Below are 18,579 nucleotides of genomic sequence, written 5' to 3' on the forward strand. Positions count from 1 at the left end.
GTATTTACAAAATCTGATCCTTTTCATTCATTTATTCATTCTTTCAATCTTTATTTAAACTCAGTGAGGTATGGAAGCCTCATAGACAATCTAGCTGAGTAGGAAAAGACAAAGATGTAGGCACACATAAGAAACTTAGATAATACCAATATAATGAAAAGCAAAGTTAGTGAAATAATACAAATTTCAAAAAGAGCATTTAAGTTTTAAAAACAAATGAATCAACTAAAACAAAAGCAGATGGAAGTAAAACAAGATGAATTCAAAAGCCTGAATTGATGTAAGGATAACAATGACTCAGACTTTAGATTGTTCTGCGGGTTATTTCAGGTTGCAGGTGCACAGAGAGTAAAAGTGGATTTTCCAAGCTCAGTAAAAACAGCTGCACCTGCAGTGTGATCATTTGAGTGTGTATGGTAAGGAGACACAAGGACAGCAAAGAAGTAATGTGAGGGAGTAAAAAGAGCCTTAAAAATCAATAAAGAAGGCCCAGTTTCCATGAAGCCTTACAAAGCCTTAACATACTGCTCACAGCATTGATAACTACACTCAACAAAAATATAAATGCCACACTTTTGTTTTTGCTCCCATTTTTTTATGAGATGAACTCAAAGATCTAAAACTTTTTCCACATACACAATATCACCATTTCGCTCAAATATTGTTTACAAATCTGTCTAAATCTGTGATAGTGAGCACTTCTCCTTTGCTGAGATAATCCATCCCACCTCACAGGTGTGCCATATCAAGATGCTGATTAGACACCATGATTAGTGCACAGGTGTGCCTTAGACTGCCCACAATAAAAGGACACTCTGAAAGGTGCAGATTTGAGGGAGTGTGCAATTGGCATGCTGACAGCAGGAATGTCAACCAGAGCTGTTGCTCGCGTATTGAATGTTCATTTCTCTACCATAAGCTGTCTCCAAAGACGGTTCAGAGAATTTGGCAGTACATCCAACAAACAAACAAAAATACACAAAAACAGCAGTGCTTTTCACACTGTGTTTTCCTCTTCATCATCACAAAGCATGTTGATTTTTTTCTTTTTTTTTGTTTTTGAACTTTTTCATTACTGCCTGTAAAATTTAAAATTGATGGACCCAGCACAAATCTTACAGCTTTAATAGAACTTAAGTATGACTGAATTCCTGAAACATAAATAAAATCGAATTGCTAATCAACAGAACTGTTTACCTTCCAGAAGCTAACAAGCTAGCTAGTGCTACGGTAAGCTAGCATAGCATAACCGTCAATAGCTTAATGTACAGTCAGCTGTTTAGCCTTTCAGACAAACAATAACTTTATTATTATTGTTGTTCTTGTTTTGTTGTTATTTACTGCTGGTTAACTAATATGCTATTGTACTAAATGGTGGTATATATAATTGATCTGAAATTTTAGCTAGAAATTTAAAAATGATGTTGGTGGGGGGTTAAAGGGGAACTTCGGTTTTTTTCAACCTGGGGTCTGTTTTCATTTGTCATTTCATACATGTGAGTGATGGAGAAATGAATTTTCGACATAGCTCCAGTATTTAGTATTGCGCCAACACTGGTGTTTTGGCGTGAGCTATAGCATGATTTCGGAAAGAGATTTGCTTTCTAGTCCTGAGATTTGGATACAGACCACAACAAATAGTGATCGCCAAGTAATGTGGAGGTTTTCGTTCACTTCTCATCTCTAGTATGTTGTGGGACACTGGTTGAGACTATCTGAGCCAGTGTGGGAAAACAAAGCACGTTAGGGCGGACTTTGACACGGGCGGGCAAGTTGCCCCATACTTTTCGCTAGCTGAGCTGCTAGCTGAGCTGCTAAGCTGCCTGCCTGGCTAAATACTGGAGCTATGTCGAAAATTCATTTTTCCATCACTCACAAGTATGAAATGACATATGAAAACAGACCCCAGGTTGAAAAAAAAACGAAGTTCCCCTTTAACTTCCTTAAAGGCGCTACTGTTACGTTTTTACTTTATTACAAAATAAAGTATTGTTGTTTTTTATCCAAATTATTGACGAACCCTACACATGAATTGTGTTAACAGTAAAAACTTATTTTATTTGTATATCCTCATAAAAACAACACGGAAGCGCTACACATGAATAGGTGCTAAAGTGTTTCTGTATTCAGCGTCACAGAGCGCCGTCGTTCCTGATCCCACAACTGGATCACATTAGTGCCGCTGGATGCTGAATTGGCGCACATTGAAGGCATGTAGCCCAACATCTGGGAGGGGCATCGCGGCTGTGACAGTGTGAATCGGAGGGTTTTTGATCCGGTGCAGAAGGAAATCTTTCTTCTTCCAGAACGCAGGTCTGCTGAGATGCGCAGGGCTCCGACGCAGCAGCGGAGGTCGCGGAGGCTGCTGGTGAATTACAATTGAAGGCACCATGAGCGAGCGGATCTGTTGGTTTACCACGAATCGCCGCACGATTTGTTAATTGAGGCTTTTCTCCTCCCAGAAAGGATTTTTCGTCCTGTGGGAATGATTTTTCTCAGCGTGCTGTTGCTACAGAGGACCATGGAGACCTCCGAAGGCATCGGTCATGCTCTCTGGTAAGAAGGGATTCAGCTCCAAAATGTCCTTCTCATCCTAACTGGGCGTAATAATGAATAGCAATACAGCCTTTATATTCTTTATTAAAAGCAGTTCGGCCTGTACAGGGGGTTCACAGTTACAGAAAAACAGCTGATATTTGGCCTCACGTACGTAAAAGACGTGTTTGTCATCGTGGCTGTCAGTGACACACCTGCGATATGTTATTAAATCCATTAATTAGTGTCTGATTATGAGCCGGTTGCTGCTCGTCTTGCGACCACTATGCAGATGCAGGATGGCTGCAGCCTCCTAAGCCGGGCTTAATGTGGGAACACATGCTGAATGCTTTCCACTCGTCTGTGCATTGAATACAAGCACCGTGTGACGGGAGATCCAACATGTCTCGTTCATTTGTGCGGCCAGAAAACACAGGAGCACATTGTTTGTGTTGCATGAAAAGCCAGGATTGCATTTCACATTCAAGCTTTACAGGAGTAAAATAGATGAATAAATAAAAATCTGTGTCAAGCTTCCTGGGAATACACAACTTCTCCCTGTTGCTGCATTGTTATGGAGCAAAAGCAGGCACTGCTACTGCTGTCTCTGGGGCCTTTTTTTTTTTTTTTTTTTGGTTTCACTGTTCTCATTTGTAAATACTGCTTGTTCTCATGCAGCAGTGCTAAGCCCTATTATTAACAGATTCCTGAACAAGGATGTCTGAAAGAGCTCGTCCAAAAATGTGTACTGCGTGGGTCAATCAGTGCCTCCGGGGCGATTCACTGCGAGCCCACCTTTTGGTTGTGTCTGGGAAACACCTCTCTGTTTTCACAAGAGGATTTTCCTTTCAGCTGCTCAACATTTAAAAGAAAAAGTGCTGATTGCTCCTATTTTAAGAGCTGTGTTTACGGGGAACATTGGGCCATTTACAAAGAGGTTTTGTTTTCAGTTTTATTGCAGGGGGTGGAGGTAGTAGACCTTTCATGCTCAGTTGCATCTTGATCAGCGGATTCTGACACATGCTGGTGTTTGTTTTCACTCCTCTCTGTTGTCTTCAAATTGGTAGCGTGGCACTCTACTTCTCTACAAAGCACTCCCTGTGGTTTTCATGCTATTTCGGGTGTTACAATTCAATCAAACACGATGGAGTTGGACCTTGACCCAGATTGGTGCAAACACAATCGTATCCTTGTTACGCCAAGGTGACACTACTCATTTTATGATGCCCTCAAGACACGGATGACACAATTTGATCATCTGGTTCAGTAGTAGGGTGACTGACAGCCATGCAGGAGTTTGAAAATTGACGCATTCACACCCCACACTTAATCTGGAGCCAGTCCTTTGAGCAAACCTGAGCATTTACATGGATCTGAAATTCGCCCAGAGTCTTGGCGCTTAATGTGTGAGCTCAGGGAATCAAGTCCCAGACCTTATCAAGTGGCAGCAGAGAGAATTCACCCACATTTCTTCAAAACACAAAAGAATCAGATCAGGCTGTGTGTGTACTAATGAATATAACTGAATAGCTGTGGCTGCACTTCATAGTTCTGGACAAAAAGAAAGCCCTGAACTCTTTCCAAAATCAACAAAGCGGATTAGAGTCACCGTGAAGCATGAAAACAACTTTGGAATACATACAGAAATCCCTCCAGGTGTTACAGCGCTAAGGGAAAATGCATAGGAATAATCCCCTCGGACATTAGAGCCACATTCCTTTCTTTATTACTCCCCTCACCTCAGCTTAGCAGAATCCAGGTGGATAGCAATCACCGGTTTTGCTGTGTTTCGCCCCGTGGTCGTCGTGCTCAACGTTCAAAGGTGAGTTTCAAGGCCAGGGAGGAGAAACAGCGAGCGAAACGATTGGTCAGTCTGAGCTAAGCTGCCCTGCCGTGTGCTGATAAGTGCATTATAAATCAGTATTTCATGGATATGGAGAGCGGCAGAAGAGATCATGTTAGCGTGGGGGCTGGGATCATCTGACCTTCCGTAAGCCCTCCACAGTTCTGTGGTTGGGGTTGCTCAGGAAGAGATGGCCCGGTTTTTAATCCTCAGCATTGAATCAGCTGTGGGGTTGACCCCAACTGACCTCTCATTCATCGTCACTGACATTTACCTTCTTTCCTTCTTGCATTTCTATTTCTATTCATTCATCGTCCTTACATTTGATCAATAGATGTGTGGGGCCCTTCGATGTCGAATGGTGAATGTCAGGGAGCGTGTGCAGATAAAAGTCACCTTGCTGTTCTCTTATAACTGAACAAAGTGAGGGTCAGAGGTCAGATGTGCCAAGACACAACTGGAAGCGTTGTCATGGTTCCGGTAACATTTGACATGGAGATTTCAAAGCTCCAGAGTGTCCAGTACTGTTTGTCCAGTTTTGACTCCTCATGAACTGGTGAGAGACCCTCCTGCTTGTCTAACAGGAGCCGTGTAGTTGTAACCCTGCTCTGGTTACCATGTGTAAGTTGACAACAGCTGCAGCTGTGTCAACACCAACAGTCAACATGAGGGCTGCCGGCCTCACCTGTCCATAGTGAGCCGGAGGTGCGATTTCAGCTGCTCCTTTATACCTCAGCTGCTCTGCACTCCCTGTTGAAAACAAACACGCTGTGCAACAGATATGAAGTCTTTGCAGAAGCATGTACCATAATGTATTAGGACACATGTGGTTGTAAGTCATGAATGTGTTTTATAAATGCTGTTGACAACAGAATCCTGTTCCTGGGACTCTTGGGCCAGATAAAAGCTGACCGTGGAGAGAGTGAATCGCTTCAAGAGCTGGGAGGCATCGCGTTTATCAAGGGATGAGAAAACTGGGTGTAAAACTGCTGCCTGTAGGAATTCAGTGTTGCTGTGAATGTTGCAGTCTAATATGTATTACTTCTGAGCTATGAAGAGAGCAGTGCAGCTCCTTGCGTGGACACGGTAGGATGAGGCCTACCTTACAGCCTTCAGTGTTTAGCCCATTGGACTTGAATATTAAACTCCTCCCTGATTTGCATTCGTGTGATGCGAGCTGCACAGGGGCAGCTCCCTCTCATCGCACAGCTCATGTTTTAATCAACATGGCTCCCTCAGTGCTATCTATACCACCATCCAGAGCCCCTATACACACTAAGTCAACACGATGATGGTGTGGTGATCATGTCTCCTGTACTCATATCTCCTCTGATCCTTCCTTTGATGCTGCTCTCTGAGACTTTATCTGATTCTTCATTGTCCCACCGTCTCTACGCAGCCTTCTCTCTGGAATGTGATGCCGTCCCGTGCTGTCGTACCTGTACACATCTGCACACCAGATGTTCCAAAAGTTTGCGCTTCACTTCAACCACTGATTCTCTGAGGAGTGTTATGTCTTTGACTCGGTAGTGATTAAAGGAAGACCTGTTGCAACTGGTCCTCATGTTTCCTCTAGCGCTTGTCAAAAAGCGAGTGCTCCTGTGTTTTTATTTCCCATAATTGTCTTTGTGCAGCTGTTTAGCCTTTTACAACTTCTGCTAGCTTTGCCGATGTCAAAGGTTTCATGAACTGGATGCATTGATTCAGGTTTCACTGAAGAAAAATTACTTTATATTAGTAAACAGTAAAACACAACACTTCCTACACTGTGGAGAGTCGCATTATTTTCACAGCTGATGCAAATTGCACACTCCGGACCCATACAGACAGAAGATGTAATCAAATTATAGTGATGTAGATGTAAAATGTGATAAAAATCTACTTCTTTGAGAGTTCACGTGCCTCACCGATATGAAGTATGACATTGTGTTTACATGCTAGTGCTGTATGTTCCTCACAGAGAAGTACGAGAGTCATTTAAAGTCATTAAGCAACTTAGTTATGTCCATTGCACATCAGTGTCTGCTGTCTAAAATTAGCTAACATTACCAACCGCTAGATGCCAGTCATACCAGATCATGTGAGGCTGTAGCTGCAAAACCACCGACTGTATTTAAGTGAACATTTTATTGCTAATGAATGTGACTTTTCATACGACCAGGAACAAGTTTCTTTCTCCATGCGTTGCGATTTAAACATTATATGACTTGTGTTGTCAGTTGACTCAAAACACTGACTTTGAAGTATTGTTAGTTAATGTAAAGACACATTCTATGGCTAAAAAGGAAAGCACCAGATTTCCAAGCAAACGTTTTGGTTGCTGGACGAAGCCGTTCTTAAGAGGCATTGCAACCTTTTGGCTCCAGTATTCTGCTGCCCAGCGACATTCCAGATGAATACCAAATGTCTCTGTCTGTCTTCTCTTGACTGCTTCTCTCAGTGGGTTTAATGCTCCGTTGTTCAACATAGACAAGAGACATGGCTCTATCTTGTTCATTCTTGGGTGGAAATCCCTCTCAGTTTATTAGATCAACCTAAAATTTGATCATCATGGACTCCGTTTTGTGTAACAGGATTCATATGACGAGCTTTTGTGCGAGCGGCGGTCGTAAATCTGCCGCTTGTTTGTGTGAAAGGCTCCTACTTGTCTGTCAATGGGAGGTCAAGCATGCTGGGGGTTTTCACACGTTACAGGAGCAAACAGCAGTTACTGGTTCAGTTCCAGGACAGGAGCCAACGCAAACTCCGGAGAAGTATTTCAAGTATGTCTTCACAGAAAGTGAGCCTCATTGTTTCTGCTGTCTGAGTCAGGAAAACAGAACAGTATGTGTTTCTGGCCCCGAAAAAAGCGAAAAAGATGGTCCTGTGTGAGCAGAGCTTTGAGGCAGCTGCTCAGACTAACTGATAGACAAATGTTTCCTTTTGAAAGACGTGATGCTGGCAGAAGCAATCTCTGGAAGGGTAATTCTGATCCAGCCCTTGAGGCCTTCCATCTAGATTTGTAGGTTGAATGGAGTCGTTTTATGATTTACTCGACTGGCATAGAGACAGCGAGATGCTTGTTTATGGCAGCGATTTGTGAGGCTTTTGGCAGAAAACGCTTTTGCTATTTTTGGATGTCAAGTCTCTATTGGTTATTAGGGAAGGAGCTTTGTTTGTAATGAACCTCCATTATGTGGGGACAAACTGCACATGAGACACTGTTTACTTGATAGAGCAAAGGGAGGACAGAATTTCCTGTTTTGTTTTGTTGTTTTTAATAAATTGTGCTTTATTCAGCTTTAGGCAGCAGTTTAATACTTTTCCTTCTCAATAGGTAAATAGATAATCCGATATGATGATCCAGTATCGCCATGAAAAGCGAATTTCATGTAAACTGTGATATTTATGACAGTAGCTGAAAGGTAACTCCACTGAACATTGCTTTTGTTATTTATTCCACCACTTTGCTTCTGGCTCTGTTCCTCCGGCTCCCTCTTCTTGTTTTGTATCGGTAGCAGTTGAGACATGAAACACACAGGGATTAGATTTCTCCCTCTCTGTATCTGCCCATACATTATTAATGTCACTTATCCTGCCTCATTTTTCCCTCTCTTTGCAAATTAATTGGTCGCTAATTGCATCTAAGAGCTAATTTTAGAGTATTTCTCACTTTGAAGATGCCCCGTGTGCAAGTTATGTTCTAATCAGTCTTTTCTTGCACTGATTTATATTAAAAACTGGCTGCACATTTTTAAATGCACATTCTTAATGTAACTTTATATAGTGTCATATCTGGGTTTATAGTGTTTTTGGTGAAATTGTTGCTGTCTTGATAGTAGATTCTCTTTAGTACTACGTATAGTTTGACAGATTGACTTTCACCTTGCTCAGTCTCTGATGATTTAGATGTATTTAAAGCAGCACAAAAAATATTGATGCACATTCTTTACTTTCAGCAATGATTTATAAATATTTTTAACCAGGATTTAATTTTAGACACCTGAGCAGAGGTGCAGTGGCTCCCCCCGATGGTGCAATGTGTGATCTAGGACTCGCTCCTGCTTATCCACTGATAACTTGCTAGAAATGCAACTTTTTCTAAATGTTGAGACAACACATGGCTGCAAGGTCAGAGAGAAGAACGCATCAAAGCTTGAATATGTATGTTTGATGCATCGGAGCCACAGCTAAACTTCAGTCTCTCTTCTTCAGGTGAGGACGTGGCCGGGAGCGTGAGCTGTAAAGTCCCCAAATTTGCATCACATGGAGGTCAAAGGTCATCTGATCACATCCATGGGTTTGGGAGCTCCTGGTGAGTATTTATGACTTCTCACAGCGTGAAGACCCTTAACGCTCGTGTCTGGACAAGCCTTTAGTGGCCTGACAAACCTATCAGCTTGTGTTTTTTCTGTCTGTTTTTCTCAAGGGAACGGCCAGCTGAGAAAACAGCTACATGTGTGAAAGCCTTTTGTTCACATGCTGTGACCACAGCTGCCGGAATAATCTTATCAGAACAGACGCATATCAGAAACAAGATGCTGAAATCAATGTGCCAACTGTGAAACTGTATAAGCAGAGCCAGAGCATTGCATTTTTAATTACGAGGAACAGGAAAACATGAGCCATCCTTGCTGGGAATTTGCTTTGTAGTGGAAGTAAAATATTACAGCTTTAGTAAAAAAAAAAGAAGAAGAATTAATTATGTGGATGACCACAGCAGGTCAGAGTCTTGTCTCCTAGGGTACAGACTGAGTGAAATAGGAAGAGTCTTGTCCAGTGTCATTTTACTGAAGTCCCCAAAGATCGTGAAATCTTGTGGTAATAGAGTGGATGATGCAATTGCCAGGTTAGTGGATGGAGGAATGTAACCAACAACCAAGATGGCATATGAAAACTGTCTGGATGTCTACAGTGTGGATGCAGCCCTCCACAGCTAACACTTCAGTAATTTGACTGCAGAAACATTCCTTCACGGTAATGTGACCAGAGTGGCACTATTTGCTGTTAATAAAAGTGGCAAGCCCTCCGCCTCTTTCTTTGGTGCTTTCTGATTTATTCCTCTCTGCCCGACCCGCCTGAAAGCCATTGATGGTAATTATGGGTTCCAGAGAATTTTCCTGTAGCCATGTCTGTGGCAAACACATAACACTTTGCTCACAGAAGTCCATTCGGTTCCTGACCAGAGCTGTTTGCTGGTTTGTCTTATTGTCCAGCGATCTCACCTTTCCCATAATGGTTAAAGGGAGATATATCATTTCATTTCTTCTCTGCATCCTCTGTGTGTCCTCCTCCTGATGTCTGCTGTTGATCTGCTCTCCTATCTGGCTGATTTAGGTGTGATTACTTGATACCTGTAAGTGTGGAGTTACATGTCAACAGTAGCATTGTTGAATGAAATGGGATGAAAAAAACAGATCAGAAGTATCAAACTAGCATGTTCAGAGATGGCACAGCTTGAAAATGGTACTAGCAATAATCTAAACAAAAGTGACTGAAAAGTAAGTTTTAAAAAAGTAGAAAAATGCAAAAAATTAGTCGGAGCAACTGTGGCTGCCTGCATGTACGGTTGATGCGTTGGAACAATGTTGTCAATACTAAATTTCTAAATTGGGTCTTTCATGTCTAAGTAATTTGTTCTTGAAATGTCCAGCTATTGCTGTTAATTGAATCATTATGAAGATGTGCTTCTATGTGTTGTGCTTCAAAGATGTTCAAGGCTGCCAGGACAGCAAGCTGCAGGCTGAGAGGATCGCAGCTCTGCAGGAGAGGAAGCAGGCCCTGGAGGCTCTCCTCAACGCTAGAGTGGGAGAACTCAAACAAGTCTGTTTGCAGGAAGCGGTGAGTGGCTCTCACTTCATCTTTCTACCATACATTGTTCAGCTTACAACATTCTCACCCCATTGCTATTTTTTTTTAATTCTTTCTCTTGTGGGTTGCTTTGAAGGCATATTTTAATTTTGTGTAAAAAGTAAATACAATTTGAAGTAAATTTAAAGCAAGCAACTTGTTGAAAATGTGATATTGCTTTCAGATAAAATGAGCTGCATATTAATCTTTGCCTGATTGCTCCTGAGAGCCTGTCATCGCATGTTAATGAAGCTGCCTCAGTTTTTCTTTAACAGCTGTTTAACACGTCTCTGTTTTCAACCGGATGCATTCTGACTCACTCTGTCTCTTCGTGTCTATTTTTGGATTTAAAAGTTGTCGAGTTAATGTGTTATTTTGTTTCTGCTCTCGAGGCACATTATGAGAACAGTCGATCATTTGAGGGATGATTTTACAGAGATGTAAAGTAGTCAGTTCTGTGGTATCATGTGACCTAACACAGTGGACATCACAGGACAGTGAGAAGGATTTTAGTTCCTGGAGGCTAATGAATGTCCTCTGCAGGAGTTGACTGGGAAGTTGCCACGTGCTTTCCCCCTGGAGACGGGAGAGAAACCCCCACCGGTGCAGCGCAGAGCTGGCCTGGCGCCCAACACCAAGGCAGAGGTAAGTCAACACCTTGAATATCAATTGTGTTTACGCAGCAGCTGTATCATTGTGTGTGCTTGTGGTCTAACATGGCGGGCTGTCCCTGGCTGCAGGATGAGGCTGCCCAAAGAAAGCAGATGAAAGCCATCTTCACCGGTGCTCTGTACCGACACTCGGAGTCCGACCGAAATGTCCCAAATAGCAAGAGGACAGTCCATCGGGGGTGTCATACAGGTACAACTACAAATCATCTCATAGCACACCAAGACACTCACATTATCCAAAATAAACAGTCTGGTGTAGTTGACTAAAAACAAGCTCCACTGTCTGCTAATGCTTGCGAAAAAGAGCCTCCTCCTCGTATGTTTAACGAAAAACACCAGATGTCGTGCTGCTTTGTCTATGATCTGAATAGTCTGTTGTCTTACAGAGGACACTGTCATGTCAGAGAGTACAAGCTCCATGTCAGATTCAACATCCCATGACAACGGTGAGTCAACGCAATATAAACTGTCTTTCAACAACTCTCTCTGACTCTGATGGACGCCGTATGTCCATATTCACAATGAGCTCAACGAAAACAATAGTCAGTAGAAACAAAGGGCTCCAGCTTTAGGAGCTTCTGTCTTTGCTTGGCCATTAAAAGTAGGACTGGGAAGGATGTAACTTGTTTTTAGGATGAGAGATGAAAAAAACTGTAAGTACCTGAATGCGTTTGCCAAAATGACTCATTGTTTAATATAAAAATGGAAGACTGATTCCCAACAAATATGGATGTGATCACATTATAGCTACACATTCTAAAAAGCAGGTTTCGTTGCACTTTCATTGAAGCCATCTCGTTAATACTGTGTCTATTTTTCTTCTCCCTAAAGAGTCTTCACCCAGTGTAGCTGCTGACCAGCGCTCTCTGTCTCAGCCCCGGCTCACTGTGGGCAGCCCCGACCACAGAATCAGCAGGAAGTTGTCTCCGGTAGAGATTTATTACGAGATGAGAACACGCCGCAACTCTGTGACCAGCTCTGTTAGGTACTTGTCTTAAGTTGCTCCAAGCTGCCTGATCTGTCTGAGAGTTCACCTACTGTGTAAACATGTAATCATCAATGCATGCGTTATAGATGTCTTGTGTTGTTTTTTGCAGCCCCACTCACTCTTTACCTAGAAGTGCTTCTAACGTTGAAGGCAGAAGTGTTCCAGCAACTCCTCTGTTGGCCCGAACTGCTCCGATCAGCGTTCATGTCAGGTAATCTGTCATCCTGGGCTTCTTCTGTCTGATGAGCACAACCACGGCCCCCCCCCCCCCAAACTGTGATAACTGTATGGTTTTAAATGGCTTAATGACTTAGCTGAATGCAGACACACAGTTTAGAGTTGTAACAATGATTAGTGTCACATTCAGCTACCAGCAAGGGTTTAAGTTCATCCGCTGGGCTGAAAGCATAAAAATGTTTCTCTTCTTAAGTGATTTTCTGTGAAATGCAGTTACACAGTTTTGATTATAACTGCTTCATTCGCTCTTTTTCATAGTCTGAGTTTGCTCCTCATGTACGCTGTTGTTGTGCTCATTTCTGCTGCAGGTCAGATGCATCCAGCGGAAACGGCTTGAAGCAGTGGTCTGGCAGCCTAGATGTGCCGTATATGATTCCTCTGGCTCAAGAGGGCTCTTCTTCTGACCGCCGAAGCTGCCCATACAGCTCCCGAGCCAGGCGCAGCAACAGCTCCGAGGCCCTGCTGGATAGATCGAGCCTCCCGGACGATCCCGCACCCAGAAACGGGATGCCCCAGAGAGGAGGGCCCTACAAGAGCTCAGAGACATTGACTGATGGCAAGCTGCGACACATTCACCTGGGCAGCCCTGAGAGACACGTGGACAGCTCTGGGGAACCGGTCAAAATGCGTCTGTCTATGGGAGGCAGGGGGGCCAGTGGAGGCTACAATGAGCTTTTGATGGACTATATCTGGGGGAAACAACAGAGGATGCAAGTGCAACACCACCTATACCAGTCCACAGGCAGGATCTGGCAGGACATGTCCTCTCCTCGCTCCTCCACTGCAGCGGTGCCTCCTCATGCCAATGGATTTTCTCATTCCCAGGTGCACCTTCCCAGTGCTGCACCCCCTTACAGCCCCATGGTCCTCAGAGGATCCCAAGCTGAGTTACGCAGGGTCAAAGTTACCAGAACCAAATCTTGTGGGCCCTTCATTCCTTTGCAGCAACATCCCCAAGATGCCATCCTGCTATCAGCGTACGAATCCCCTCTCCCTGCCTCTGGCTCCACCACATCCTCCATCCCCAACCTGCACCCCTACCAGACCGAGCTGTCTGGTACTTCTTTCAGCCGCAGACCCCCACAGTTCTCCCTCCCAACCCCAGAAGACTCGACAAGAAGCCTGCATAAAGCCCTGGCTCTGGAGGGACTGAGGGACTGGTACTTGAGGAACGCTCTCGGCTATCCTCCTGCTGCCCCAAAGGGTCACGAGGCGGGGATCTCTCGTCTGTCACACCCTCACCCACTGGTGCACCAGGCCCAGTCTGTTCAAGGTGAATCAGCCAACGTCCAAAGGCCTCAGATACCCCAGTCTGCCAGCTTCCACGGTCACCCTCTGCATGGGAGGTCAGTACTTTAACAGATGTTTGTCTGTTTGGTGGGAATCATCATCAGTGTTGTGGGCTAGAAGTAATACATGTACATTACAAAACCATCGAATTTTGGTGAGCCTTAAGGAATGGACATTGTTCCTTTGTTGTTGATGACATTTTGTTTATAATTTCACTAAAGCCCTGTTATAGCAAGAGCTGTGATTTTTGCCAATAAGCAGCTTTTTCACTGCACACAACAGGGTGTGAAAACTGCGTATAGAATAGAATCTCTTTGTCATTTACAGCAAAAAAATTCCGTCTTTAAGTGCAAAGTAAATGCATGCAAACTGCACAGATAATTACAAGGTGCTCAGACAGTGAGAGAGTTTGACAGAATTCAGTTCTCTGTATAATTAAAAATGATTTATTTGACTAAATTACTACTGTACAAATTACACAATTGTTGTGGTAAATTTAATTGTACTAGACAGATAATTCCTCTTTTTTTTCATGAAGAAGTCAAGTGATGTTTTGATTTGATTTTAAAGCACATTTGTTCATTTTTAGGGTTATGTGTGGATCCATATTACTCACCTCTTTGTTTGGACTACTGGTATTTTTGTTTAATTTTCTACCTTACTGGAAGCTGGCAGCAAAGCTTCCAGCAGGGACTGGTGCCATTATTCTCTTTCTGTCCCCAACCAGTCCATCTATCATCCTCTTTTACAACAGTGCTTGTTTTATTTTTGTTTTTATTATTTATTTAGCTTTTTGTGCTCGGTCAGCTTTATCGCCTGCTGCCGGCTGCTCCATGCCAACATTCAGGGGGTTGGCTGTTTCCTGATCAGAAAACGCTCAGACTCGGACACAACACAAGGGACAAGAGTCCAAATTACGCGATACTTTGATGATTTTACAAATATAAATGTAAAGGTGCAAAAGTGGCGTCTTTCCTGAACTTTCAGTGATCTCCAAGCTCTGTTATATTCTGACCACGATCCACGGTTTGTCTCAGAAAAATGCAATGTCTCTGGTGTTGCCGTCCACTGCATGCCTCCTGTTTCCAGATATTGATTTGTTTTGCCTCCCCCACAGGTCGATGGAGTTCTCTCTCTATCAGGAAACTCCGGATCCACAGATGCAAGACGTGACCCCAAAGGAGCAGAGTGCAGACCCAGGCACCCTGGTGTGAAGCAGCAGAACACACACACACATACAGAGACACACACTGCATTGTATGAGCAAAAACACTGTAGCCTCACACAGACTCGCACAGTTACACGACTACACACACACACACGTTGATACAATGTGACCTCAACAGCAAAGCAAAACATGGCAACCTCAGCAGAAAGAGACTGGAGTAAACGACAAACTGTAGTCGTACAGTTTTAAAAAAAAAGCCTTGGCACGTTCCCCATGTTATACCTGATTCCACCAGTATGAACTGTAAACCCAGTGCTCCCATACGGATGTGCGCTGGTGCTGACTTTACAGAGCATCCCATAACATTACGGTCACGTTGTGGCTGTACTTTACTTCATATCGAAATATTTCTGGTCCAACTCGAGCAGTAAGATCCTTCCTAATAGCCCTCAAAAGTCTCCGAAGATATACTTTTATACAGAATATATACAACTCTAAATTACTATTTTGTATCTTGTGGAATATAAAGAACCGTTATATTAAAGAGGTAATTTATTGCTCAATAATCATGTGATATACAAAGATGTTATATGAGCTCATTTGAAAAGTACTATTACATGCCGGTGAATGTGTTTGTAAGCTAAAAAAACCGCAAAAAACATGCTTCAGTCCTCATCTGCAGTTAATTTTTACAGCCATTTGTATTTTTCACGTCTGACAAAATGAAACGGGCCACGAACTGTAGCGGACGGGAGTGCCTAAATGTTTTAATATTGAAACTAAACCTTGGTTACGAAACTTTAAAGTGCTAGCGTTAAGCCTGTGTGAGCTTAGTCGAATCAAAAACTGAAAAGCATTTTATGATGTCACTCAATTAGGGTGTTTGGAAAGATGTCATATATATATATATTGTGATTTTTTTTTTTTTTTCTTTTTTGAGAGAGAGAGGGGGACGTTTGCTTTCTAGATTCAGCTCGGTGCTGGCTGATAAATGTAGCTTCCTCTGGACAGAATAATTAGATCAGTTTTAGCAAAAAACAAAACATTGGAGTGTAGTGAGACCTACTGTATGGCAGTAGCACATGACTATGTGGCAGTAAATTACTCATATCAAATCAGTTTCTCTGCATTTACTTGTGGAGGATCTGAGTGTCATACAGAGCACTTTATGAACATCTTAAGCCTTAATTCCCTTTGAAATTGTCACCGAGACAGATGACAGGCAGTAGAGAGGTTTTGACAGGGTTTGTAACGGGGCAAAAATTAAGGAAAGAGAGTTTTTTTTTTTTTTAAACATCTGCTGAAGGTCTACCTGAGCGTTACTCTGTATATAATGTGGATCGCACTGATGAGTTTCAAGCTAATGTTTTATTCCCGTACTAACAGTGTAATTTCTAAAACTAACCACATAGTAAGTATTTAATCAAAATAACCTCCCCCCACTCCTGCCACCCCCAAGTGAGCACTACTTAATTGGCTGTAAAAAGTGAGGTTGGTGGTGTGAACAGAGTAGGGCTGCTGCAGTGTTGAATGACGGCGCGAGCAGGTCTCATGCCAGTAAATTTCTTAATGAGAATTCATGCTAGCTGATAATTGTAATGACTTCAGTTCAGTTAATGTGCTTGCTTTGTGTGTCTTTGTTTTTTTATTTTTATTTTTAATGTCACACAGTTTTTTTTCCATCAGTCCCGGTAGCATTCTGCAATGTGAACTTCATAAAAATCAGAAGAGGAAATTAAACCCTCAAGGACACAGAAAATTTTTGTCTCGGTGTAACAGAACGTAGCATATTTTTTCACGATTTTATATAGGTTTGTTGTGTCATTTTATGTACCTGATCTGTGGCCATGTTGGGAGTCATTTGAATGTAATTCTTTGTGTGTGTCATGCGTGGTGTTTTTTTTTCTACTGTAGCACACCGTGGGATGTTACATGGTTTCTTCTGCTGTCTGATGTGTTCAAGTCCTCTCAGTTTTCAGCTTCATAGAGCTCCTTGCAGCTCGTTAAAAACCTGAAATCAAAGACCAAACTGCTGTGCACTGGGGGTCATAAAGGTATTTTTCATATAATGTACTCTGTAAGTTCAAAATAAAGGATATAAATTTAGCTCTAAAGCAAATGTATTCAAACTATATTATATTTATGAACCTATAACATTTTGTAGCTATCTACTGTAGCTCTTTCTCATCAGTGCGGGACTGGCCATGTGTGTTAAACATTTCATTCAGCAGTGTGATGTGTTAATATTTGATCATTCTTCTTTTTTAAAAAAAAGATATTTAAGTGCAGCTGTTTTTCTCTTTACCTTAACTCTTTATAGCCAGGCCTATGGAATTAGACTAAATAGGCCCGCTCTATTCTGTATGTATGAGATTGTGCATTCATTCTACTAAATAAAGTGTCATGTTGAAATCGATACAAAATGTGTCAGATGAGTTTGTTGATTCCAAAACGTCCAAGATCATGCACTACCGTTCAAATGTTAGGGGTCACCCAGACAATTTCATGTTTTCCACACTTTAATTCATGTGCTAACATAATTGCACAAGGGTTTGCTAATCATCAGTTAGCCTTTCAACACCATTAGCTAACACAATGTAGCATTAGAACACAGGAGTGATGGTTGCTGGAAATGTTCCTCTGTACCCCTATGGAGATATTCCATTAAAAATCAGCCGTTTCCAGCTACAATAGTCGTTTACCACATTAACAATGTTGAGACTGTATTTCTGATCAATTTAATGCTATCTTAATTGAAAAAAAAAATGCTTTTCTTTCAACAATAAGGACATTTCTAAGTGACCCCAAACTTTTGAAAGGTAGTGTATATTTTACCAAAATTGCTCCACACTGTTTATAATGATAGTCGTACTTGCTGTGCTGTGGTAAAGGCTCTGGAGACAGATGTCTTTACTGATTCTGTCTGTTTAATCCTCTGCTCATGTTGATCTTTGGCTCATTCGAGATGAATTGTGCCTCAACTGGAAAGCTGCCTTGTGTAGGAGGCAGCAGCAGGGGGCGATGTTAAAGTCAGCAGTCGAGGTGTTCAGTTTTCAGACTGTACAGGAAATTACAGAAACACTGTGATTTATTGGAACAAATTTAGACGCACATATCCGTTTGCATGGAGTCCAATTTTATATATGACAGGGAAGCCTATTGAAATATGATAGAGGCGACCTGTGAACTTCCATGTCACATGAGTTCTCACTTAAGTCAGCTTCAGGCCAGTTTGCATAGAGCTAAGCTGAGCAGACCTGCCCCTCTCAAACCACATAAATAAGCATTACTGGTCTATTCTTGCTTTATCTTAGTATTGTATCATACTTGCATATTATTGCTTTTCCACTTTTCAGGCACTGCATTTCTTATGTAATTTAGTTTTTCTAAGGAAAATGTGGCACAAGAATTTCCTACGGGATAAATATAGGTGTGTTTCTTATCTTATCATTTCATGGTGGTCTGTTATAGACACTGGCTGAAGTAGTACTTGTGTGCTGGCCACACTATCTGATTATTGTGACTGATTTAACTCAGTGTCACCAGCTGAACGTCTCAAAAGCTTTTGGTGTGCAACAACTGGATAAATAGCAACCCTCTCCATCCATAAATAAGAGAAATTAGATTTTAAACCTTTCTATAATTTGGAATAGCAGATAATTTATATGCTGCCTTTAATACATATGCTTTTGTTTCATTGTGACTTTCTGTGTAATGTGCTTTTTAAACCGACTATTTCCACACTATTAAACAGTAGAGTTTTTGAAAATGTACTCTTACTTTAACTCGTCACATAGTTTAATGATTTTTATAAGGTATAGCATTCTGTTAAAATACATATAAATGAGGATCAATACTTTTATATCATTGTTTCTACTCATAACAGAATCTGTGCAAAATTCTTGATTTGTTTAGTTATTTTTGGTTTTCTACTGATATTTCTCCTTTGGGATTAATACAACCTGTAATTAGCTGGTAGGAAAGAGAGAGATGAATTAAACAGCAGACAAATTAAACA

The 18,579-nt window shown here is 41.9% G+C and overlaps 1 protein-coding gene across 1 annotated transcript; it reads left to right on the forward strand.

Moving 5' to 3' along the window:
- Nucleotides 1-2,109: 2,109 nt before the first annotated feature.
- Nucleotides 2,110-16,984, forward strand: ccdc120b (coiled-coil domain containing 120b). Its single transcript, XM_022189130.2, has 10 exons — nucleotides 2,110-2,556; nucleotides 8,573-8,672; nucleotides 10,068-10,198; nucleotides 10,751-10,852; nucleotides 10,948-11,068; nucleotides 11,265-11,324; nucleotides 11,710-11,863; nucleotides 11,976-12,077; nucleotides 12,412-13,449; nucleotides 14,511-16,984. Exons 2-10 carry the CDS (start codon nucleotides 8,624-8,626, stop codon nucleotides 14,605-14,607), a joined length of 1,854 nt encoding a protein of 617 aa, XP_022044822.1. The 5' UTR covers nucleotides 2,110-2,556; nucleotides 8,573-8,623; the 3' UTR covers nucleotides 14,608-16,984.
- The last annotated feature ends 1,595 nt before the right edge of the window (nucleotides 16,985-18,579 follow it).

This window comes from Acanthochromis polyacanthus, chromosome 5 (assembly GCF_021347895.1).
Source record: "Acanthochromis polyacanthus isolate Apoly-LR-REF ecotype Palm Island chromosome 5, KAUST_Apoly_ChrSc, whole genome shotgun sequence".
NCBI classification, from domain to species: domain Eukaryota; kingdom Metazoa; phylum Chordata; class Actinopteri; family Pomacentridae; genus Acanthochromis; species Acanthochromis polyacanthus.